At 43.1% G+C, this 26,105-nt stretch overlaps 1 protein-coding gene across 4 annotated transcripts in view; it reads left to right on the forward strand.

The window, feature by feature from the left end:
- The window catches only part of LOC137326285 (uncharacterized), a 35,777-nt gene that overhangs the window by 2,202 nt on the left and 7,470 nt on the right, over positions 1 to 26,105 (forward strand). For 3 of the 4 annotated variants that reach the window (XM_067991225.1, XM_067991229.1, XM_067991226.1), the window contains exons 2-3: positions 7,462 to 7,500; positions 23,956 to 24,031. In XM_067991225.1, the coding sequence (XP_067847326.1) occupies positions 7,462 to 7,500; positions 23,956 to 24,031 (115 nt within the window). The remainder of the gene's footprint in view (positions 1 to 7,461; positions 7,501 to 23,955; positions 24,032 to 26,105) is intronic. The other variant, XM_067991227.1, reaches the window with a different exon arrangement.

Below are 26,105 nucleotides of genomic sequence, written 5' to 3' on the forward strand. Positions count from 1 at the left end.
GAATAGAACCAGGTGAGCACAGTCCCACCCAGCTGGATGACAGAGTAGAGGCGTTGGAGGGGGATGGTGTGATCAACCATGTCAAAGGCTGGTCGAAAAGGATGAGGAGGGATTAGGGAGGCAATCACACATTCAGGACTTTGGAGAGGAAAGGGAGTTGGAGATGGAGTGGTAGTTTGCAAGGACAGAGGAGTCAAGGGTGGGATTTTTGAGGAGGGGGGTGATGACGGCAGATTTGAAGAGGAGGGGACAGTACCTGAGGAGAGGGAATCATTAACAATATCAGCCAACACGGGGGCCAGGAAGGGAAGTTGAGTGGTCAGCAGTTTGGTGGGAATAGGGTCGAGTGAGCAGGACCCAGGACTCATGGTCTAGATGAGCTCGGAGGGGGCACGAGGGGAGATAGGAGAGAAACTAGACAAAGATGTGAGTTCAGGGCTAGGTCAGGGGAAAAACTTAGGGGAAGTTTGGTTTGGTGGGCTAGGGGAAGGAAGGGAAGCGGCAGAGGCAGCTGAACGGACGATCTCAATCTTAGTGACAAAGTCATCCATGAGCTCCTTATTGGAGGTGAGGGTGGAGGGGGTAGGGGAGAGGGGATTAAGAAGCCGGTTTGTAGTGAAGGGAAGCTGGGGGTTGGCTTTGCATTCCAGGATGATCCTTGAATAGTGAGCAGTTTTGGCAGAGAGAGCAGCACCCGATAGTGCTGTACGTGGTCCAGCCAGATCTGGCAATGAATGGTTAAACAAGTTGTTGACCATAAACATTCGACTGCGTCCCTTGGACTTAAGGAAGCGGAGATGAGGGCCATACCAGGGGGGAACGACCAAGGTGAGAGGGAGTAATGGTTTTAATGGGGACAAGTGCATCAGAGGTGGATGTGAGGGTGTGATTGAGCAGATCGGTACTTGTAGAAATGTCATGGTGAATTAAGGGCCAAAGGCTAGACAATTGGGAATTGAAAGTGCAGTTGTAAGTGATTTGGGGGAGAGCTTTTTCCAGACCTTATCCATGATTGACACCATGGGAGTAGAGAGCCCACGTGAGATGGCATGGTCGAGGGGATGGCTTTGAATATGGGTAGGAGAGCTAATATGGAGGGAGAGATTAAAAGAAGTTAGGAGGGCCAGTGAACTCAGAGGAGAGAGAGCATGATGAGTTGCGATGGAGATTGAAATCACCGAGGATGAGAAGTCGCTTGGTGCAGAGGCTGAGGGAGGAAAGCAGTGAAGATATCTCAGTGAGAACTTGGCATGGTACTTGGGTGGGCGGTAGAGAACAAGGATTTTAAAGGAGAGGCGAGAGGGGTGGAACAAAGTGAAATACTCAAAGGAAGAGAAGGTGTCAGAGGAGTAGGGGACAGACCAAAGTGATAAGGGCCACACTGCCAGTCTGGGCCGGGCAAGTGATGGAAGGTACAGCCAGGCAGGGAGGCTTCATTAAGGGGGAAAGTGTTCCTCACCCGTCAGCTAGGTTTCCGTCAAGGCCATGATGTTGATGCAATCATCCTCAATAAACTCATCGATGGCAAGGGCCTTGTTCACAGGTAGCGGACATTCTGGAGGGAGATGCGGAGAGGGGCAGTGATAGCTGATCCGCTGGCAGAACCCACAGGATCAGCGCTGGGAGGGGTTAGTGGCAAGGCTAGCCCCCAGTGGGCGCACTGGGCGGGAAAGTCAGTGAGATTGTAGGTTGGGGCAGTTGGGGTTGCTGCTTGTAAGGAGGCAGCGACGAGTGCCTCGCTGGGTCCTTCGGAAGATGCGAAGAGAGGCACAGAGGGAAGCTGTAGGCTCATCTAAAAGGGTGTCAAGCCTGGGAGGGTGGCAGGAGAGTAGGAAGGTTGAAGAATGTTGAGGGTAGGGATTTGGTGGGGGGGGGGGAAAGAGTACACGAGAGGGGAGAAATGAAAGGAGGCATGACGACTGGAAAGCAGGGTCTAGGAAGGGTAAAAAGAAAAGATAAAAGGTGGAAATAGAAGCGATGAAGTGATGGGCTCGGTCCAGACCGGCAGCCAAAACGTGTACGCGAATGGACACGGAAACTCAAGTTACATAGGCATGGCTACATAGCAAGATTGGGATAGATATGTCCTGGTAATAAACAGGGAATAGAGAGGAGACAATATTAGGGAGTCCAAGGTTAAAGTCAGAGGTCCCATGCTGGGATAAAGTCGAGATAGGTAGGGTGGAGTCAGCTTGGAGCATCGACGAACTGATGTCCAGGTTCGGAGACAGGTGTGGAGGGCGAGTGAGTCCAAAAGCTATTTGAAGGGTAGAGTATCAGAGGACACACAGCTAGAGGTATTTCCGTGGTGGAAATGACCACCTTTGCAGGTTGTTACAGTACTGCAGAAGCTATTTGCAGCAAGGCACAGTAATATTGCTGTTAGTGTGACAGATGCTAGGTTCTGTCCTGTTACAACTGTGGAAATGCACAGCAGGTTTGTCAGCATCTGTAGAGAGAAAAGGCAAGTGAATTCACAGAGTAGAAATCTTCAGAAAATATTAAACTAGCATTTTATTCTGGTCACAAGTTGAACAATGAGCAAATATTTAATTTTGCTCTCAACTTCCCCCTAATTCTGCGAATGGGAAGAAAACTCAGTTCCGACGAAGAGTCTACATCTGAAATGTTGATTGGTCTGTTCTCTGCACAGACATTGCCTTACCTGCTGAATGTTTCCAGCACTTTTTCTCCTTTTTGTTCTAAAGAGAACATCAACTGGTTGAGTGGTCAGCAGACTGCTTGAAATAAGTGCAGGAAATTGTTAGACGATATAACAGATCAGCAAATCATTGAAAATATGTTAAAAATGTAACAAATTGTGGTATAAGCTTTTTCTTTTCTGATAATTATAGGATAATGTGTTTGCTTTTTAAAAAAACTAACTGGGTTGGGTGAAATAAAAACAGAGAAGGAGGCAATTGTAACACCATTAGTGTGATAACTGGGGACTTCAACTATCCTAATATAGACTGGGATAACAATAATAATATAAGGAGCACAGAGGGGGAGGAATTTTTGAAATGTGTCCAGGGTAACTTTCTTAACCAGTATGTTTCTGGCCCAACGAGGAAGGAGGCTTTGCTGGACTTGGTTCTAGGGAATGAGACGGGCCAAGTGGAGCAAGTGTCAGTGGGAGAGCATTTAGGGAGCAGCGATCATAGTATCATAAGGTTTAGAATAGCTATGGAAAAGGATATGGACCACTCTAAAGTAAAAATACTCAATTGGAGGAGGGCCAATTTCAATGGGATGAGGACAGATCTGGCCCGGGTAAATTGGAATCAAAGATTGGCAAGCAAAACTGTAATTGAACTGTAAGGAGGAGCTGGTTCAGGTCCAGGCACATTCCCACGAGGCAAAAAAGGTAGGGCAACTAAAGCCAGAGCTCCCTGGATGACAAAAGAGATAGAGAGTAAGATGGAACGGAAAAAAGGGGCGTATGACAGATGTCAGGTTGATAAGACAAGTGAGAACCAGGCAGAATATAGAAAGTTCAGAGGGGAAGTGAGAAAGAAAATAAGAGGGGCAAAGAGAGAATATGAGAATAGACTGGCGGCCAACATAAAAGGGAATCCAAAAGTCTTTTACAGGCATGTAAACAGTAAACGGGTAGTAAGAGGAGGGGTGGGGCCGATTGGGGACCATAAAGGCAATCTAATCATGGAGGCAGAGGGGATGGCTGAGGTACTAAATGAGTACTTTGCATCTGTCTTTACCAAGGAAGAAGATGCTGCCACAGCCTCAGTATAGGAAGATATAAAGATACAGGATGGGCTAAAAATTGATAAAGAGGTACTTGGAAGGCTAACTGTACTTAAAGTAGATAAGTCACTCGGTCTGGATGAGATGCATCCTAGGAAAGTACGGGTGGAAATTATGGAGGTACTGACCATAATCTTCCAATCATCCTTAGATATAGGGGTGGTGCCAGAGGACTGGAGAATTGCAAATGTTACACCCTTGTTCAAAAAAGGGTTAAGGATAAACTCAGCAACTATAGGCCAGTCAGTTTAATCTCAGTGGTGGGGAAACTTCTAGAAACGATAATCCAGGACAGAATTAACAGTCACTTGGACGAGTGTGGATTGATTAGGGAAAGCCAGCATGGATTTGTTAAAGGCAAATCGTGTTTAACTAATCTGGTAGAGTTTTTTGATGAGGTAACACAGAGGGTAGATGAGGGCAATGTAGTTGATGTGGTGTATATGGACTTCCAAAAGGCGTTTGATAAAGTGCCACACGGTAGGCTTATCATCAAGATTGCAGCCCATGGAATTAAGGGGGCAGTAGCAACATGGATACAGAATTGGCTAAGGGACAGGGAGTAGTAGTAGTGAATGATTGTTTTTCGGACTGGAGGGAGGTGTACAGTGGTGTTCCCCAGGGGTCAGTGTTGGGACCGCTGCTTTTCTTGATATATATTAATGACTTGGACTTGGGTGTACAGGGCACAATTTCAAAATTTGCAGATGACACAAAACTTGGAAGGATAGTGAACAGTGAGGAGGACAGGGATAGACTTCAAGAGGATAGAGACAGGCTGGTGGCGTGGGCGGACACGTGGCAGATGAAATTTAACGCAGAAAAATGCAAAGTAATACATTTTGGTAGGAAGAACGAGGAGAGGCAATATAAACTAGAGGGCACAACTCTAAAATGGTACAGGAACAGAGAGAACAGAGTATATGTGCACAAATCGTTGAAGGTGGCAGGGCAGGTTGAGAAAGTGGTTAAAAAAGCATACGGGATCCTGGGCTTTATAAATAGAGGCATAGAGTACAAAAGTATGGAAGTAATGATAAACGTTTATAAAACACTGATTTGGCCACAACTGGAGTATTGTGTCCAGATCTGGGCCCCGCACTACACAAAAGATAAAGCCCAGGATCCCGTATGCTTTTTTAACCACTTTCTCAACCTGCTCTGCCACCTTCAATGATTTGGTGCAGAAGAGATTTACTGGAATGATTCCAGGGATGAGGGACTTTAGTTACATGGATAGACTGGAGAAGCTGGGGTTGTTCTCCTTGGAACAGAGACGGTTACGGGGAGCGGGCAGGAAATTGGACATGAATTTAGATTTGAGGTTAGGATCAGATCAGCCATGATCATATTAAATGGCGGAGCAGGCTCGAAGGGCCGATTGGCCTACTCCTGCTCCTATTTCTTATGTACTTATGTTCTTATGATTTGAAAGATATTTTCAAAATCATGAAGGGTCTAAGCAGAGTAGACAGAGAGAAACTGTTCCCATTGGCGGAAGGGTCAAGGACCTGAGGACATAGATTTAAGCTGATTGGCAAAAGGACCAAAGATGAGGGAAAACTTTTTTACCCAGCGAGTGGTTAGGATTTGGAATGCATTGCCCGAGGGGGTGGTGGAGGCAGATTCAATCATGGCCTTCAAAAGGGAACTGGATAAGTACTTGAAAAGAAAAAAACTTGCAGGGCTATGGGGAAAGGGCGGGGTGGGGGGGTGGTGGGACTAGCTGGATTGCTCTTGCATAGAGCTGGCGTGGACTCGATGGGCCGATTGGCCTCCATCTGTGCTGTATCCTTTCTATGATTCTATGTTTCATTATCACTTCTCATTTAATAACCTCCGGGCCTCCACCTAATTACAACTCATCCTTTTTTCCTCTGTGCTCCTTATAAGCTGTTCATCTCGAACATCTTCCAGTTCTGATGAAAGATCATCAACCTGAAACGTTAACTCTGTTTCTCTCTCCACAGATGCTGCCTGACTTGCTGAACTTCTCTAGCATTTTCTGTTTTTATTTCAGATTTCTAGTATCCACAGTATTTTTTGCTTGGGGTTGGGTGGAAGCTGCCTTTCCTTTGCTGGACCATAAGCTGAGACTGGAGTCAGGTTGTCTACAGGAAAGCAGACCTCATTGCTTGATCTAGTAATTAATCAGACAAAGAGGCTGTGCTCATGAGAAGACAGGGAGGCAATTAGGGTTGCCAACTCCAGGATTGAACTGGAGCCTCCATGAATTAAAGATTAATCTCCTGGACACTGCTGCGAGCAAAACCTGGGAGAAAAATCATCGAGGCATTAAAAAGAATGGTGTTTTTTTTACACTTTTTTGTTTATTAGTTATAAAAATATTGGAGATGGGAAAAAAGGGTGGTTGGAAGTGGGAGGTCATGTGATGAAACCTCTAGGAATACATCCAACAGTGTTGGCAACCCTAGAGGCAATGTCTACAGCATGTAGCAATTCCTGGATACTAATGAGGAGTTCTGTAGTGCAAGATTGTTTCCATTTGTTGGCAAGCTGATAATTAAGAGACACAAATTTAAGATAATCACAAAAATTAATTAAAGGGAAAGTTTCTCAAAAATTCTTTACACAGAGGATGGTTAAAATGTGACATTCTTTGTCACAAGCCATTGTTGAACCACAGTCAATAAATTCTTTCAAAAAGAAGTTGATAGTTACTTACATAGAATTTACAACACAGAAACAGACCATTCGGCCCAACTGGTCTGTACCAATGTTTATGCTCCACAGAAGCCTCCTTCCACCCTACATCATTTCATTCAGGTTTTTCCTGCAATCTGCCAATAGGTCTTCAATATACCAGCAAGAAGCTTTGTGAAATACTGCAGCAACCAGTGGTGACAAGAAAGGCCGTACTCTCTTTACCATTCCCACTCTTCCTCCAATTTTTGCATCCACCTTGACCACTGTGTTTGATGTGCTTTGTTAAAGATTTGCATTTCTATAGCTCCTTTCAGGACAACATCCCAAAGTGCTTTACAGCCAATTAAGTCCTTTTAAAGAGGAATTTTAAAGGATACAGGGAGTAAATGGGAGAATGGGATTTGACTAGGTGGTTCATGTGGAGAAAAATACCAGGTCAGACTCGTTGGATTAAATGGTCTATTTCTGTGCTATAACATTTAATGATTCTATGAAGTCACCAGAGACAGTCCAGGAAGTACAGCTTGGTGTCCATTGGGTTGGTCTGGGACACAAGGCTTGTGCTCGAGTGAGGGGTCCAGGAAAAGATTAAAAGACCCTTCCTGGACCCAGTTGGTGAGAGCTAAAAATGGCTTGGCAATAAACTATTTGAGCTGCAAAGAAATGGACATTTATGATGATATTCATCCCGAAGTCGAGTAGGTATGATTATTATTAAAGGATGTTTCCTACATTACAACAGTGACTACACTTCAAAAGTAATTCATTGGCTGTAAAGCGCTTTGTGATGTCCTGAGGTCATGAAAGGTGCTATATAAATGAATCGTAATAATGTTGAGGGTAAAGATGAGCATGTCATTGAGTAATGAAAGCATGCAAAAAGGGATTGAGGCTTGACAATCGGCCAGAATGGTTTTGACTTAATAATTTTAATATAAAATCAAGTGCAATAGCCTTTTAAAAAGGCAAGCGGATCAGATAACAATCTTTCCAAAGTCATAAATTTATTATTTGTTTGTATTTTCACAGATGAACAGTGTACAGCCCAAGACACTAATGCCTCTTCTGGTGAGGAGGAAAGCAGCAAGTTCTTAAAAATACAGGGCCTATACGCACAAATCTTTGAAGATGGCAGGACAGGTTGAGAAAGCGGTTTTAAAAAAAGCATTCGGGAGCTTGAGCTTTATAAATAGAGGCATGGAGTACAAAAAGAAGGAAGTTATGTTAAACCTTTATATATTGAAAAAAACTGGTTTGGCCACAATTGGAGTATTGCGTCCAATTCTGGGCACCGCACTTTAGGAAGGATGTGAAGGCCTTGGAGAGGGACTTCAGTTACATGGATAGACTGGAGACGCTGGGATTGTTCTTAGAGCAGAGAAGGTTAAGAGGAGATTTGATAGAAGTGTTCAAAATCATGAAGGGTTTAGACAGAGTAGATAGAGAAACTGTTCCCATTGGTGGAAGGGTCGAGAATTAGAGGACACAGATTTAAGATGATTGGCAAAAGAACCAAAGGCGACATGAGGAAAAACATTTTTATGCAGCGAGTAGTTATGATCTGGAATGCGCTGCCTGAAAGGGTGGTGGAAGCAGATTCAATCATGGTTTTCAAAAAGGAATTGGATAAATACTTGAAGGGAAAAAATTTGCAGGGCTATGGGGAAAGAGCGGGGGAATGGGACTAACTGGATTACTCTTACAAAGAGCCGGCACAGACTTGATGGACCGAATGGCCTCCTGTGCTGTAACCATTCTATGATTATATAAAAGTCACCTCAGTTGAAAGAGATCCCCAGGGAAGGGATTTAAAAAAAAAACTACAAATGTTGGAATGTGAAGGAAACAGACTTGCATGTGAAAAGAGAGACGGCAGGTTAACATTTCAGGAGAGATCTTATAACTGAAAGTAAACAAAAAACCCTTTTTATAGGACTAACAAAAATGAAGAGGGAAGGGGAGGAAAGCAATGGGTAAGTCAAGAGTCAGCAATGCTGACTACTGTTACAAAGAAGCAGTAAAAGCTTCACTTAATAGCCTGTGAAAAGTATATATAAAAAAGTTTGAAAGAGGTGTAAATCTGTTGTGCGATATACAAAAATCAGGCAGTAAAACAGAAATCAAAGGGGAGTAAAACAGCTCATTCAAACAGTGAATAGAGATTAAAAAGGTGAAGGATCCTCCTTAAAACCAATCTTATCCCTCCTAATATCTCCTTTAGCTAGGCATCCATGTTTTTTTTCTGTTTATACCTCTGTGATGTGCCTTGGGACTTTTTCTACATTAAGGGTGTTATATAAATACAAGTATTTCTTGTAGAAAGGGGACAAAGGCAGTCAAAAAAGCATCAGAAAGATAAAATGGAAACTAAACGGGTTGAGGGTCTGCTGTTTTCATATGTTCGTATAATGAAGTGGAAGGTGGTTGGAAGAAATATACACTAATATATGCAGAACAGCATACATTAGTGAACCTATCAATGGACTGTAGCATGTTAAGAAGAAAGGTGAGATGCTAGCATAGAATTTCTGAGATGGGAGTGGCCAGAGTGGGAATCGTGCACAGCCTGGCATCCACCTGACATATTGTGCATCCCCATTCCCACTTAAGCTTCAGGTTCGACATTCGTTTAAGTATTCCATGCAAGCTCTCCTCATGCCGTGGGCTGGCTTTGGGAGTTGTACGCAGGGAGATGGGGATTTCTTGCTCTGCTGCAGCCATTTAAAGGGTTGGGTTCTTCTGTTTCCCTGATATTGCACAGACTGTTTTTAACACAATGGATTTTGAAATGCAACTAAAGTAGCAACTGGAAGAGATGAGAGATGTTTATTTCAAACAGAAGTAAAAGGCTCTTTAAATTTTGTAGCTCTTGTGTGATTTGCTTATTGTATTAATAAGTTACTGCTTAAAATGGCAGGATGTAAAAATGGCAAGTCACAATGACTTACTGGGATGTATTTGCAGCATATGGGAGAACTTATGAATAAAACATGCTGCTTTACCAAGACTTGATGTCCTAGAAATAAATGAGATGGAAATAAATCTGTACAGTTACATAAAGAGATACACAAACAAGGAAAGTGAGTGCACAATTTTATCTACACTAAAGATTTACAAGGATGATACCAGAACTGAGAGGTTATACCTATCATGAAAGATTGAACGGGCTGAGGCTTTTTAAAAGAAGGCTGAGGGGTGACCTGATAGATTATGAAGATTTATTTAAGATTATGAAAGGGTTTGATAGGGTAGATGTAGAAAAGATGTTTCCACTTGTGGGGAGATCAAAACTAGGGACCACAAATATAGGATAGACGTTAATAAATCTAGTAAGGAATTCAGGAGAGATTTTATTACCCAGAGTGGTTAGAATGTGGAAGTTGCTACCACATGGAGTATTTGAGGGGAATAACATAGATACGTTTAAGGGGAAGCTAGATAAGTATGTGAGGGAGAAAGGAATAGAAGGTTATGCTGATAAGGTTAGATGAGGAGGCTTGTGTAGAGCATAAATGCCAGTATAGATCTGTTGGGCCAGGTGGCCTGTTTCTGTGCTGTAAATTCCATGTAAGGAGTGACAAATCATAAGGTTGTGGCCACAGTGAGCTTAAAACATTTTGCACTGTTGAGTGTTCAGTACCTCTCGTTACTTTTAATCACTTGTTTGCATTTTGGCTTGAAAAGTAGAATCTGTTTTAAGTCTGAAATTTGTAAGACAGTGACATTTCTTTAAAAAGCAACTTCTAGTAGGTTATGAAGGCAGTGGTGAGCAAGCTGCAGCAAAAGTCTTATTTAAGGTTTTCCCTTATGACCTACAAATAAAATCGTTGGGGTAGATCTTGACTTTGTGCTATAGTGTAAAACAGGTGATAGCGAGTCAGCAGCCCGTTTTACATCTCTTCCCATTTTTATTTCCGTTGACTTCAACGGGAATAAAAATGGGGAGAGATGTAAAATGGGCTGCTGACTCGCTATCACCCATTTTACACAATCGCATAAAGTCAATTGAGTGAAGAAATGAAAGGAACCTGTTGAAATTCAAATCAATGAATCGTCTGAACTATGCTCCCATTTCATATGAACTGAAGGGAGGATGTTTAAGATTGAAAATTTCAAAACTGAGATTGATAGATTTTTGTGAAGTAAAGGTATTAAGGGTTACGGAACCAAAGTGGGTAGGTGGATTTAAGATACAGATCAGCCATGATCTAATTGAATGGAACAGGCTCAGGGACTGAATGGCCTCCTCCTGTTCGTACGTTAAGGATTCACATTATATTTCTCATTGAGTGCAGTGTTCCTAAAAGCATACAGCATGTTTGAGGATGGTGCTGGTGCATATATTGAGGCACAAAGGGGTTTTCCTGGTTGGCACTCGAGTACTCTCGCCAGAGATTGCCTGGTGGGAGATAGCTGCCAGGGTGTTTGGTCTCTGAAATTCCCAGAGAACTGGCTGGAAATATGGAAGATGGCTGTAGACCTGAGGAAAAGTGTCAAACTTCTCCCTGGTGTTCTGGCCAATATTTATCCCTCAACCAACATCACTTATAGATGATCTGATCTTTATCTCATTGCTGTTTGTGGGACCTTGCTGTGTACTAATTGGCTGCTGCGTTTCCTATATTGCAACAGTGACTACACTTCAAAAGTACTTCATTGGCTGTAAAGCACTTTGGGACGTCCTGAGGATATATTTTCTGCAATGCTTACATGGTGGAAAGGTGCTGTATAAATGCAAGGTTTTTTTATGGCCATATAGCAGCAGAGCACACATTCAGGATGCAAGTTACATTTAGACTTGTCATATTGAAATCTTAATGGTGCCTCACATAGTAGATCCTGCCTATGCACTCTAACTGCACGATGCGTTTTCAGTTGGTATCCATGTGGGCATCCTGCATGACAGTATCAGTGACCCACACCCCCGCACGTTGTTAGATGTAGCTGTGTGGGGAAATGGTATGAAGCTGCTATTGCTATTCACTAGGAAGGGAGATGAAAGTACTGTCCCTGTGAAACAACGCACCAATCACTTACAAGTAACATTCGCGCCAGACAATTGCCAGGCAATGACCATCACCAACAAGAGAGAGTCTAACCACCTCCCCTTGACATTCATCGGCATTACCATCGCCGAATCCCCCACCATCAACATCCTGGGGGTCACCATTGACCAGAAACTTAACTGGACCATCCATATAAATACTGTGGCTACAAGAGGTCATAGACTGGGTATTCTACAGTGAGTGATTCACCTCCTGACTCCCCAAAGCCTTTCCACCATTTACAATGCACAAGTCAGGAGTGTGATGGAATACTCTCCACTTGCCTGAATGAGTGCAGCTCCAACAACACTCAAGAAGCTCGACACCATCCAGGACAAAGAGGCCCGCTTGATTGGCACCCCATCCACCACCCTGAACATTCACTTCCTTCACCACCGGCGCACGATGGCTGCAGTGTGTACCATCCACAGGATGCACTGCAGCAACTCACCAAGGCTTCTTCGACAGCACCTCCCAAACCCGCGATCTCTACCAACTAGAAGGACAAGAGCAGCAGGCACATGGGAACAACACCACCTGCACGTTCCCCTCCAAGTCACATACCATCCCGACTTGGAAATATATCGCCGTTCCTTCATCGTCGCTGGGTCAAAATCCTGGAACTCCCTTCCTAACAGCACTGTGGGAGAACCTTCACCACGCAGTCTGCAGCCATTCAAGAAGGCGGCTCACCACCACCTTCTGAAGGACAATTAGGGATGGACAATAAATGCTGGCCTCACCAGTGACGCCCACATCCCATGAACGAATAAAACAAAAAACTCATCCAGACAAGTGGAGAGTATTCCATCACACTCTTGACTTAGAAACATAGAAAATAGGAGCAGGAGTAGGCTATTCGGCCCTTCGAGCCTGCTCCGCCATTCAATATGATCATGGCTGATCCTCTATCTCAATACCATATTCCTGCTCTCTCCCCATACCCCTTTGATGCCTTCTGTGTCTAGAAATCTATCTGTCTCCTTAAATATAAACAGTGACTTGGCCTTCACAGCCTTCTGTGGTAGAGAATTCCACAGATTCACCAACCTCTGAGTGAAGAAATTTCTTCTCTTCTCAGTCCTAAATGTCTGACCCCGTATCCTGAGACTGTGACCCCTCGTTCTGGACTCCCCAGCCAGGGGAAACAAATCACAGGCAGTAGTCCCTGATTTTCCATCCGTTAAAATTATGCATCAAAAATTACAAGCTGCATGCCCACAATTTCCTAATATGCACTGCCTGAAAGCTCTGCTCCCCATTAGAAATACTGGATCAAGGAATCACTCTATTGTCCATGCTGTTCATCTTTCTCAGGGAACGTCCTGGCCACTGATGCTTGCCACGACCCCTGTCAGTGAGAAAAAAATGGAATACTATCAAAATAAAATTTTCTCCCCAACTCAAAAGTACATATCATTAAAAAAGTGATATGGGATGGGAAGTAAACATAATTACAGACTCATTAGTCTTACTTCCATGGAAGAAAAGTCTAGCGGGTTCTGTAACTGGTATGTGATTTCTCTGCCAGATCTGCCTTGCTGTGCTCTGCCCAGGCAATGCTTAAAGCCTAGGTGGTAAAGACAAAAATCTACCCCAATAAGATGCTGCAATGAGGGGACTTTAGGATCTTTCTGAATGGATGAATTTAGTTGGGCTGAATGGTTTTTCTTATCTGTAACTATCTTGTGATCTGGTGAATAATGGGACAAATACTTTTATGTCACTAACATATCATTATATTGGTAGTACAGTACCAAACAAAGAAAAGCAACATAATTACAAAGATACTTAAAATAAAGAAATTGAACTCGGCTGCACAATATAAAAGCAAACAAAACGTAATTTTTAAATTGGGCACATTGAGTACTGTATGAATCCCAGAATGTTTGGTAGAATACCAAATTTGGAATTTTCTTCTTCCACACATTAGATTACTTTTACCAACTTAAATTGCTGCATGAGTATATCATTATTAACGCAGAGCTGCCCCAACCCAAACTGAAATAGCTAATGGTTTGTCCTGTCAAACTGCACCAGCACAGGTAACATTGATAGGGAACAACAAATCTAATGAAGCTAAGGATGCTTTTGAACAGCTGTTCAAACTCTTACAAACCACAAACTAGATAAATGAAAATAGGTGATTTAAGAAACAAATTAATATAGGAATGAATAATCTCCTGTGATAGAACAATGTAGCTGCCTATCATCACCAACGTGCCAGAGGCTTAAATCATAATATTCCAAACATTGTTAGCGTGAGGGTAGGATGTTGCCTTAGTTGAGTGTTATTTTACTGAGTTATGAATAAGGAGGAAACAATCTCACACAGTGAATGGTATTGTAACTACCTAAGTCGTCATATTCAGTCAAGGAAGGCTATAAAGTTACTCAACCTTGTGCCTTGTAGATGGTGGAAAGGCTTTGGGGAGTCTGGAGGTGAGGCACTTGCTGCAGAATACCCAGCCTCTGACCTGCTCTTGTAGCCACAGTATTTATGTGGCTGGTCCAGTTAAGTTTCTGGTCATTGGTGACCCCCAGGATGTTGATGGTGGGGGATTCGGCGATGGTAATGCCGTTGAATGTCAAGGGGAGGTGGTTAGACTCTCTCCTGTTGGAGATGGTCATTGCTTGGTACTTGTCTGGCGCGAATGTTACTTGCCACTTATCAGCTTAAGCCTGGATGTTGTCTGGGTCTTGCTGCATGTGGGCATGGACTGATTCATTATCTGAGGGGTTGCGAATGGAACTGAACACTGTGCAATCATCAGTGAACATCCCCATTTCTGACCTTATGATGGAGGGAAGGTCATTGATGAAGCAGCTGAAGATGGTTGGGCCTAGGACACTGCCCTGAGGAACTCCTGCAGCAATGTCCTGGGGCTGAGATGATTGGCCTCCAACAACCACTACCATCTTCCTTTGTGCTAGGTATGACTTCAGCCACTGGAGAGTTTTCCCCCCCTGATTCTCATTGACTTCAATTTTACTAGGGCTCCTTGGTGCCACACTCAGTCAAATGCTGCCTTGATGTCAAGGGCAGTCACTCTCACCGCACCTCTGGAATTCAGCTCTTTTATCCATGTTTGGACCAAGGCCGTAATGAGGTCTGGAGCCGAGTGGTCCTGGCGGAACCCAAACTGAGCATCGGTGAGCAGGTTATTGGTGAGTAAGTGCCGCTTGATAGCACTGTCGACGACACCTTCCATCACTTTGCCGATGATTGAGAGTAGATTGATGGGGCGGTAATTGGCCGGATTGGATTTGTCCTGCTTTTTGTGGACAGGACATACCTGGGCAATTTTCCACATTGTCAGGTAGATGCTAGTGTTGTAGCTATATTGGAACAGCTTGGCTAGAGACGCAGCTAGTTCAGGATCACAAGTATTCAGTACTACAGCTGGGATGTTGTTGGGGCCCATAGCCTTTGTTGTATCCAGTGCACTCAGCCGTTTCTTGATATCACGTGGAGTGATGGTGGGGATATCGGGAGGAGGCCAAGATGGATCATCCACTCAGCAATTCTGGCTGAAGGTGGTTGCAAACACTTCAACCTTATCTTTTGCACTCAGGTGCTGGACTAAGTAAGTTAGTTAAATAAATAAATAACTAGAAATGGCAGTGCATGCAATGTGTCGGGACTGTGATATGTGGGAGTTAGTGGACAGCAAGATTGTCACATTTGCAGGAAATGTCTCTGTCTTGAGACATTCCGGCTCAGAGTCCTTGAGCTTAGAGTGCCAGTTAGAGACAATCCGACACATAAGGGAGGGTGAGAAAAGCACTGGTGCAAGAAGGGGAGAGTGACTGTCAGTCAGCAGGGTGAGGGGAACCGAGGGGAGATAGAGAAAGAGGTCTCATAGGAACAGGAGTAGGCCATTCAGCCCCTCGTGCCTGCTCCGCCATTTGATAAGATCATGGCTGATCCGTGATCTAACTCCATATACCTGCCTTTGGCCCATATCCCTTAATACCTTTGGTTGCCAAAAAGCTATCTATCTCAGATTTAAATTTGATGTGGAGATGCCGGTGATGGACTGGGGTGGACAAATGTAAGGAGTCTTACAACACCAGGTTATAGTCCAACAGTTTTATTTGAAATCACAAGCTTTCGGAGGCTTGCTCCTTCGTCAGGTGAGCCTCCGAAAGCTTGTGATTTCAAATAAAACTGTTGGACTATAACCTGGTATTGTAAGACTCCTTAGATTTAAATTTAGCAATTGAGCTTGTATCAATTGCCGTTTGCGGAAGAGAGTTCCAAACTTCTACCACCCTTTGTGTGTAGAAATGTTTTCTAATCTCGCTCCTGAAAGGTGTGGCTCTAATTTTTAGACTGTACCCCCTACTCCTAAAATCCCCAATCAGCGGAAATAGTTTCTTTTTATCCACCCTTTCTGTTCCCCTTAATATCTTATAAACTTCGATCAGATCACCCCTTAACCTTCAAAACTCGAGAGAATACAACCCCAATTTGTGTAATCTCTCCTCATAACTTAACCCTTGAAGTCCGGGTATCATTCTAGTAAACCTACGCTGCACTCCCTCCGAGGCCAGTATGTCCTTCTGAAGGTGCGGTGCCCAGAACTGCTCACAGTACTCCAGGTGCGGTCTAACCAGGGTTTTGTATAGCTGCAGCATAACTTCTGCCCCCTTGTACTCTAGTCCTCTAGATGTAAAGGCCAGCATTCCATTAGCCTTCTTGATTATTTTCTGCACCTGTTCATGACACTTCAATGATCTATGTACCTGAACCCCTAAGTCCCTTTGGACATCCACTGTTTTTAACTTTTTACCATTTAGAAAGTACCCTGTTCGATCCTTTTTTGATCCAAACTGGATGACCTCACATTTGCCTACATTGAATTCCATCTGCCACAGTTTTGCCCATTCTCCTAATCTATCAATATCGCTTTGTAATTTTATGTTTTCATCTACACTACTTACAATGCCACCAAACTTTGTGTCATCGGCAAACTTAGATATGAGACTTTCTATGCCTTCATCTAAGTCGTTAATAAATATTGTGAATAATTGAGGCCCCAAGACAGATCCCTGCGGGACTCCACTGGTCACATCCTGCCAATGTGAGTACCTACCCATTATCCCTACTCTCTGTCGCCTTTCGCTCAGCCAACTTCCTAACCAAGTCCATACTTTTCCCTCAATTCCATGGGCTTCTAACTTAGCTAACAGTCTCTTATGTGGGACCTTGTCAAATGCCTTCTGGAAGTCCATATAAATAACATCCATTGACATTCCCATGTCCACTACTTTAGTCACCTCTTCAAAAAAGTCAATCAAGTTTGTCAGGCACGACCTACCTTTCACAAATCCATGCTGGCTCTCTCTGATTAATTGAAAATTCTCGAGGTGTTCAGTCACCCTATCCTTAATTATAGACTCCAGCATTTTCCCCACAACAGATGTTAGGCTAACTGGTCTATAATTCCCCGGTTTCCATCTCTCTCCTTTCTTAAAAAGCGGAGTGACGTGCAATTTTCCAATCTAGAGGGACAGTTCCTGAATCGAGAGAACTTTGAAAGATTATAGTTAGGGCATCCGCAATGTGCTCACCTACTTCCTTTAAAACCCTGGGATGGAAACCATCTGGTCCTGGGGATTTGTCACTCTTTAGTGCTATTATTTTCTTCATTCCTGTTGCTTTACTTATGTTAATTTTATCGAGTCCCTGTCCCCGATTCAATATTAGTTTTCTTGGGATTTCCGGCATGCTATCCTCTTTTTCCACTGTAAATACTGACGCAAAGTAATTGTTCAACATGTTCGCCATTTCCCCATTGTCAATGACAATATCCCCATTTTCAGTTTTTAAGGGGCCAACACTGCTCCTGACCACCCTCTTTTTCCTAATATAACTATAAAAGTTCTTTGTATTGGTTTTGATATCCCTTGCAAGTTTCTTTTCATACTCTCTTTTTGTAGCTCCGACTATCTGTTTTGTGACCCTTTGTTGATCTTTGTATCTTTCCCATTCGCCAGGATCTGTGCCATTTTTTGCCTTTTTGTATGCCCTTTCCTTATGTCTTATACTGTCCCTTACCTCTTTAGTTGTCCGTGGCTGTTTTTTTTGGCAAGTAGAGTTCTTGCCCCTCGGGTATAAGCCGATTCTGTATCATGTCAAATGTTTCTTTAAACATTTCCCACTGATCATCAGTCGTTTTACCCATTAACAGATTTGCCCAGTTTACTGCGGACAGTCTCTGTCTCATCCCATTGAAGTCGGCCTTACCCAAGTCTAGAATCTTAGCAGCTGACTCACTTTTTTCCCTTTCGAAAACTACATTGAACTCGATCATGCTATGATCACTATTGGATAGATGTTCATGCACAGTTAAGCTGTTAACTAAATCTGGTTCATTACTCATTACTAAATCTAGTATGGCTTGCCCCTTTGTTGCCTCTAGGACATACTGCTGTAGAAAACTATCCCGGACACACTCAAGAAATTCGCCACCTTTCTGACAGTTGCTAGTCTGCTTTTCCCAATCTATGTGAAGGTTAAAGTCCCCCATTAAGACCACTATGCCTTTGCTACACGCTTGTCTAATCTCTGCATTTATACAATCTAGCACTTCAGAGCTGCTGCTGCCAGGGCTCCTATATACAACTCTTAGATCCTTTCCTATTTCTCAATTCAACCCATAATGTCTCTGTTGGCTGCTTACCTCTCGTTATATCCCCCTTTATCATTGAAGTGATTTCATCTCTAATCGTTAAGGCTACTCCTCCCCCTCTTCCATTTTCCCTATCTCTCCTGTAGACCTTATAACCTGGTATATTTAGTTCCCAATCCTGACCATCCTACAGCCATGTCTCAGTAATAGCTATCATGTCATACCCTCTAATTTGAATTTGAATCTGTAGTTCATTTAATTTATTCCTTATACTCTGTGCATTTGTATATAGAACTCTTAGTTGGGCTACACACCCTAGTCTGACCTTCAGCTTTGATGCTGGGTTAATTGTCTTACACCTTCTAGTTTTTACTTTATCTGTAGTGCCTAAAGTACACTTTCTTTCCACTGCTCTACGCTTTTCCCTTTCACTTGTTCTTGAACAACTGTTTGTACTATTTGTATTGTAAATTTCCCCTGGGTCTTCCCCTCTCTTGCTGCTCTCAACTTTACTCCCTTCTGACTCCCCGCTCAGGTTCCCATCCCCCTGCCACTCTAGTTTAAACCTTCCCCAACAGCACTAGCAAAAACCCCCGTGAGGACATTGGTCCCGCTCCTGCCCGGGTGTAACCCGTCTCGCTTGTACAGGTCCCACCTTCCCCAGAACTGGTCCCAATGTCCCAGGAATCTAAATCCCTCCCTCCTGCACCATCCCTGCAGCCACGCATTCATCCGTTCTATTCTCCTGTTCCTATACTCACTAGCACGTGGCACCGGTAGTAATCCTGAGATCACTACCTTTGAAGTCCTGTTTTTTAATTTATCTCCTAACTCCTTAAATTCACCTTGCAGGACCTCATCCCTTTTTTTACCTATGTCGTTGGTACCAATATGGACCACGACTACTGGCTGTTCACCCTCCCCCTCCAGAATGCCCTGCAGCCGTTCCGTGACATCCTTGACCCTAGCACCAGGGAGGCAACATACCATCCTGGAGTCACGTTTACGGCCGCAGAAACGCCTATCTGATCCCCTTACAATTGAATCCCCTATCACTATAGCCATGCCACTCTTCTTCCTCCCCTCCTGTGCAGCAGAGCCACCTGTGGTGCCACGAACTTGGCTCTTGCTGCTTTCCCCTGATAAGCCATCTCCCCCAACAGTATGCAAAGCGGTATATCTGAGAGGGAGATGGCCCCAGGGGACTCCTGCTCTCCCTGCCTAGTCCTTTTACTCTGCCTGGCGGTCACCCATTTCCTTTCTGCCTGCGTAATCTTTACCTGCGGTGTGACCACCTCACTGAACGTGCTATCCATGATAGTCTCAGCATCGCGGATGCTCCACAATGAATCCACCCGCATCTCCAGCTCCAAAATACGGTTAGCCAGTAGCTGCAGTTGGACACACTTCCTGCACACATGGTCGCCAGGGACACTGGTAGCGTCCATGGCTACCCACATAGTGCAGGAGGAGCATATCACGAGTGCGAGCTGTGCTGCCATGACTTGCCTTAGATTTACCCTGCGTTCACCTCTCAGACTCTCCTCCCGTTCTCGGTCTCTCCTTTTATACTGTGCTCACCTCTCGGACTCTCCTGCCTCACCTGTGACGTCGCATCGTAGTTTTCTTTTGTTGCAGGTCTGCTGCTGCTTTTATTCCCCAATCTCAGTCTTCTGCCGCTCAGGCCCACCGCCGCTCTGTGGAAAAAGTTAGGAAAAGCAAGGCAAAGCAGCACCTCACTTCACCGAACTCCCACACTCACCAAACTCTCAGCAGTTCACTCTGTGTTGGCCACACTCCGTCTCACAGAAACCTATCCAACAGGTACAGTGTACTTGATACCTGTGAGGATAAGGAGAAAGATTTATGCTGACCTAGGCTCCGTGGAGCAGAGGGCTGTCCAAAGTGGGGAGGAGCAGAATAGAAAGGTAGTAGTTATAGGGGATTCAATAATTAGGGGGATTGATAACATCCTCTGCAGCCACGATCCCGTGGGGCATAAGTGATATCTCGATGTGGCTGGAAAGGAGTTTGGAAAGGGAGGTGGAAGATCCAGTTGTTGTGGACCAGTGACATAGGGAAGAAAAGGGAGGAGGCCCTGCTGAGGGAGTATCGGGAGTTAGGAGCTAAAATTAAAATACAGGACCTCAAGGGTGGTAATCAGGATTAGCAGAGGGATAAGCAGATCAGGAATGTGAACACGTGGCTAAAGGGGGGGTTCTATTTCATGCGAAACTGGCACCAGAACTGGGACAGGAGGGAGCTATACCGTTGGGTCAGGCTCCACCTGAACCGGGCTGGAACCAAAGTCCTAGCAGAAAGGATAAAAAGAACTTTAAACTAATAATCTGGGCGAGGTCTCAGTTGGAAACAATCGTAAAAATTACAGTTTAAAGATTTAAAAAAGGGATAAGAGCAGAGTTCACAAACAGTGATATAGATATTCCAGGTGAAGGGAATACTAAAATAGTTACAGCAGGAGTGACAAATAAGAAAAGTACTAAGTTAAACAGTGTGAGAAAGACGGCAGAAGGACAGGTTAGGGTCTCTTGCCCAAATGAGTTTTGTATACTATGCACAAAGTGTAAGAAATAAATTAAGTGAATTAGAGGCTCAAATGCAGCTTAGAGTGTATGACACGGTAGCCATTACTGAGACACGGCTGCAAGCTGATCCTGATTGGGAATTAAATATTCCAGGTTATAAGATCTTTAGAAAGGATGGGAAAACTGGAAGCGGAGGAGAGGTAACCTTATTGATTAAAGATACTATTACAATATTAGTAAGAGAGGGTATCGGTAAGGGAAAGCAATCAGCGGAGACTCTATGGTTAGAATTGAGGAATAAGAGAGGATTTAAAACTGTAATGGGAGTTGTCTTATGGGTGTCCTGATAGCAGCAATGAAGTGGCAGAATGTATTAATTCAGAGATTAGAGAGGCTTGTAGCAAAAGCAGGGTTGTTTTAATGGGAGACTTTAATTTTGATATAGATTGGGAAGAACAGAGTAGCTCAAATCAGAAAGGTAGTGAATTTCTTGAGTGCAATCAAGATAGTTTTCTGAAGCAATATGTTCTAGAACCAACAAGCGGGCAGGCCATACTAGATTTAGTAATGAGCCAGACTTAGTTAATAATCTAGCAGTAAGGGAACATTTGTCTAACCGTGATCATAATATGATCGAATTCAATGTTAGGTTTGAAAAGGACAAACTTACCACAGTTACTAAGATTCTAGATTTTGGTACGGCTAACTTTAATGGGATGAGACAGACTGATGAAAGCAAACCAGTCAAAACTGTCATCGGGTAAAACTACAGATGAACAGTGGGAGGTGTTAAAAAAAGAATTTAGTTTAATACAGGACCAGTATATAGCCCTAAGGGGTAAGAGCTCTACTTTCCAAATAAAACAGCTATGGTTGACAAAAGAGATGAGAGATAACATAAAACTAAAGGAAAGAGCATAAAAAGTGCAAAGAATCATGTAGATCCAGGAGACTGGGAGAGATATAAAGAATAACAAAGGAAGATAAAAAAGATAGAGCTGCAAAAAGGGAATATGAAGAGAAACTTGCAAGGGATATCAAGATTAACACAAAGTTTTTACAATTATATTAGAAGAAAAAGGGTAGTCGAGGGAAATGTGCTCCCTTTAAAAACAGATGCAGGTAATATTGCAAATGAAAATAAGGAAATGGCAGACTTGTTGAATAATGACTTTGTGTCAGTCTTCACAGGAGATGAAGATGATAATATACCCAACATTCCAGGGAAACTAATAATGAATCAAAGACTGGAACTCACTAAAGTTAATGTAAGCAAGAAAACAGTATTAGAAAAAATAATGGCACTGAAGACTAACAAATCCCCAGGATCTGATGGTTTTCATCCCAGGTTTTAAAGGAAGTAGGTCTGGGAATTACAGATGCTTTAGCCATAATCTTCCAAATCTCTTTTGATTCAGGAATTGTCCCTTTAGATTGAAAAATTGCAAATAAGAACATCAGGAGTAGGCCATCCGGCCCCTCGAGCCTGCTCCGCCATTCAACAAGATCATGGCTGATCTTCTACCAATGTAACTCCATTATTTAAGAAAGGCGAGAGAGAGAAACCAGGAAATTATAGACCTGTAAGTCTAACATCTGTTGTGGGAAGTTATTGGAATCTATAGTTAAGGACAGTGAGACTGAGTGCTTTGAGAAATTTGAGCTTTAGAAAGAGCCAGCATGGATTTGTAAAGGGTAGATCATGTCTAATGAACCTAATTGAATGTTTTGAGGAAGTAACTAAAGTAGTAGACATGGGAATGTCTATGGATGTAGTTTATATGGACTTCCAGAAGTCATTTGAAAAGATTCCACATAAGAGACTGTTAGCTAAAATTATAGCTTATGGAAATGAAGGCAAATTACTGACCTGGTTAGGAGATTGGTTAGGCGGTAGAAGACTGTGAGTAGGGATAATGGGTATGTATTCGAATTGGAAGGAAATGACTACTGGTGTCCCACAAGGATCTGTGCTGGGGCCTCAACTATTCACTATATTTATTAATGACTTACATAACGCAATAGAGAGTCATATATCCAAGATTGCTGATGACACAAAGATTGGTGGCATATTAAGTAGTGTAGACGGGAGCATAAAATTACAAAGAGACATTGATAGATTAAGTGAGTGGGCAAAACTGTAGCAGATGGATTTCAACACAGGTGCGTGTGAGGTCATCCATTTTGGACCAAGAAAGGATAGATCCAAGTATTTTTTAAATGGTGAAAATCTAGGAACAGTGGAGGTCCAAAGAGATTATGGGGTCCATGTGCACAGATCATTAAAATGTAGTAGTACAGTGCAAAAAATAATCAAAAAGGCTAATGAAATGTTAGCCTTTATAACTAGAGGGCTAGAATATAAAGTAGAAGCAGTTTTGCTACAGCTATACAAAGTCCTGGTTGGACCACATCTGGAGTAGTGTACAAATTTCTGAACACCACCCTTTGGAAAGGATATATTGGCCTTGGAAGGAGTGCAGTGCAGATTCACAGAATGTTACCAAGGCTCCAAGGGTTAGATTATGAGGAAAGATTACTTTAACTGGTCTTGTATTCCCTGGAATACACAAGGCTAAGGGATGATTTGATAGAGGTTTTTAGGATTTTTGAAAGGAATTGATAGGGGACTATGGAGAGAAACTTTTTCCGCTGGCGGGGGAGTCTAGGACAAGGGAACATAACTTTGAAATCAGAGCCAGGCCATTCAGGAGAGAAGTTAAGAAACACTTCTTCACACAAAGCTAGCTAGATGCTAGCTCAATTAATAATTTTAAATCTGAGATCAATAGATTTTGCTAGCCAAAGGTATTAAGGGATGTGGAACCAAGGCAGGTGGATGGAATTAGGATACAGCTCAACCATGATCTCAATGAATGGCGGTACAGGCTTGAGGGGTTGAATGGCCTACTTATGTTCCTCTGACTGTTATCTTGAATGACAGCAGCATGCCTGCCTTATGGTGCAGATTGGCTGCAGGTGTCTTCACGGCAGAGCTTAGCAACAAGTCACTCTAGACAATTACTAGGTAGGTGTGTCAGTGTCCAGATACAGTTAAAGATCAATGTGGATGAGAGGAGTCCATCTCTGGTGCCAGCTGATTCCCCTGGCACACCTTCTTTGATTGTCTTCAAGCAACACAATGTGTGCGAGGGGACATTGAAAGTAAACCCCATATTTAATGAAAAGTTGCCAGTGTAAGCAATGACTCTGTCCCTCTCAGAGCTCCCTTCCCCACATGCGAGAATACTGATTGGTTGAGGGGAGAGATCGATCCTTTTGTCTCTCCCACAGGACCTAGGTTCCCGGGAGTTAACGCTGGACTGTTCTTGGCTCACATTCAAGGAAGTTGCCGCACAAAAGTTTGTGGGTGAGTATAAATCTGGAGCGGTGAGCGCTGCTCGGAGCAATTTACAGGCCATTAAATCTCCTCTCAACCTTCTCTGCTCTAAGGGGAACCACCCCAGCTTCTGTAGTCTCTCCACATAACTGAAGTCCCTCATCCCTGGTGGTATTCTGGTAAATCTCCTCTGCACCCTCTTGACATCCTTCCTAAAGTGTGATGCCTAGAATTGGACACAATACTCCAGCTGAGGCCTAACCAGTGCTTTCTAAAGGGTCATCGCAATACATTTCAAAATGCTTTAGAAACTCCTATGTCAACAATCTCATCGAGAAAATTAATTATGAAAGTGCCCACATTTACCTGCAATACCTGTTATGACTGTATGTGGTGCTGTGATAGCCATGTACAATATTAAAAGTCACATAAGATTACATCCCAAAACATTAACTCCTACTGTGTATTGACGTTGAGAAGCAACTTGCATTTCCACACCAAAATCCACTGGGTGGCTTTACAGCATTGAGTTAAATCCAACCACTGTGATTGAAGGAGAGCATGATTTCTTAATCATTTATGAGGTATAATAATTATCGCTAATCATACTTAGGTGGGTTTTGTTTAACTTACACTATTCTTTTACAATCTTTATGTCACTTACCACCAATTCCATGTAGCCTCGGGGACTGTCCCTGCATTTTGGCCAATAGACGTGATACACAATGATCAATAAAATTCCATCACCAACCCTTTAATGGAATAAAATCCCAAAACCTGTGAGCACATCGAAAGAAAGAACTTGTGGGGTAATTTTGACCTTGGGCGATATCGATTTAGCGGCCCGTTATGCATTGCTCTCACTTTTCATTTCCATCGAAGCCATTACCAGAAAAGATTGCAATCCACCTGGCCAGCCTCCTTAATTGCCCTTCCTGAAATAGTAATCCAGTTCTCCCTTAAATTTTTCCACACTACCCACCTCCCTGGACAGTCCATTCCCCATGTTCTTCCGTGTAAAGCAGTTAAATCCAAACTGCCGGTATACCTTCCCTCTTTTAGTTTGAGCCTGTGTCCCCTGATTCTAGAGTTTATGGCAATCTTGAATATATTATATAGAACATACCCAGTGTATTGACTTTCCATGAACAATGCCAAGGGACATCTACTAGTAATGTTCTAAAAACTTTACATATACGTGCACTTCCTGTGCATCATACTTCCAATGTCTATCACACTTCAGGTGTCAAACACTCATGCAAATTTTTGTGTCACATTTACAGTTGACAGCTAATATTCAAGTTTGTACCAGTTGATTTTAAATTTATTTCACCTCATTACTGATATGCAAATTTGCTAACTGTGATTTGAATTTATTCATTGTGATTTACTCTCATGCAAATATCTTGGCAAGAAGATGGCAAATTGATTAAAATGCTTTTAAAAAATGTTTTGTTTCACCATTTTTTCCCTCGGTCTCCTGAAAACAGGTTTAAAATGACATTTACAAATGATATATTTAACTGATTCAAATGACCTATAAAGCTGCCTTTTGTCTCTGACTAGCTTTATTAACCAATTTAGTTGAAAGTCTCAGCCTCTCTTAAAAGCTTGGTTCTGAAGTTCATGTCTTCCTCAGATCTATCATTCTGTCAACTCAATGGAAATGCTGTAGTCTGAGTATGTCAGCTGTGGCTCAGTGGGTAGCACTCTCACTTCTTAAGGTAGTGGACTCCATAGACTTGAGCACAAAATCTAGGCTGATACTCCAGTGCAGTACTGAGGGAGTACTGTCTTTCACATAAGACGTTAAACCGAGGCCCGAGGCCCGTCTGCCCTCTCGGGTAGATGTAAAAGACCTGAACCTCTGCTTCACCAGTCCTATCGTGTGCTCTGTAAGGATCCTGTTTACAAAATAGAAAGCAGAGTAGGGGTTAAGGGTGCATACTCAGACTGGTAAAAGGTGGGAATAGATGTTCGACAGGGATCGGTGCTGGGACCACTGTTGTTCACAATTTACATTAATGGTTTGGATTTGGGAATTCGAAGTACAATTTCAAAATTGTACAATTTCCAAATTGGGGGATGTAGTTCATACAATGGA

The sequence above is a fragment of the Heptranchias perlo genome, chromosome 10, assembly GCF_035084215.1.
Source record: "Heptranchias perlo isolate sHepPer1 chromosome 10, sHepPer1.hap1, whole genome shotgun sequence".
In the NCBI taxonomy this organism is placed as follows: domain Eukaryota; kingdom Metazoa; phylum Chordata; class Chondrichthyes; order Hexanchiformes; family Hexanchidae; genus Heptranchias; species Heptranchias perlo.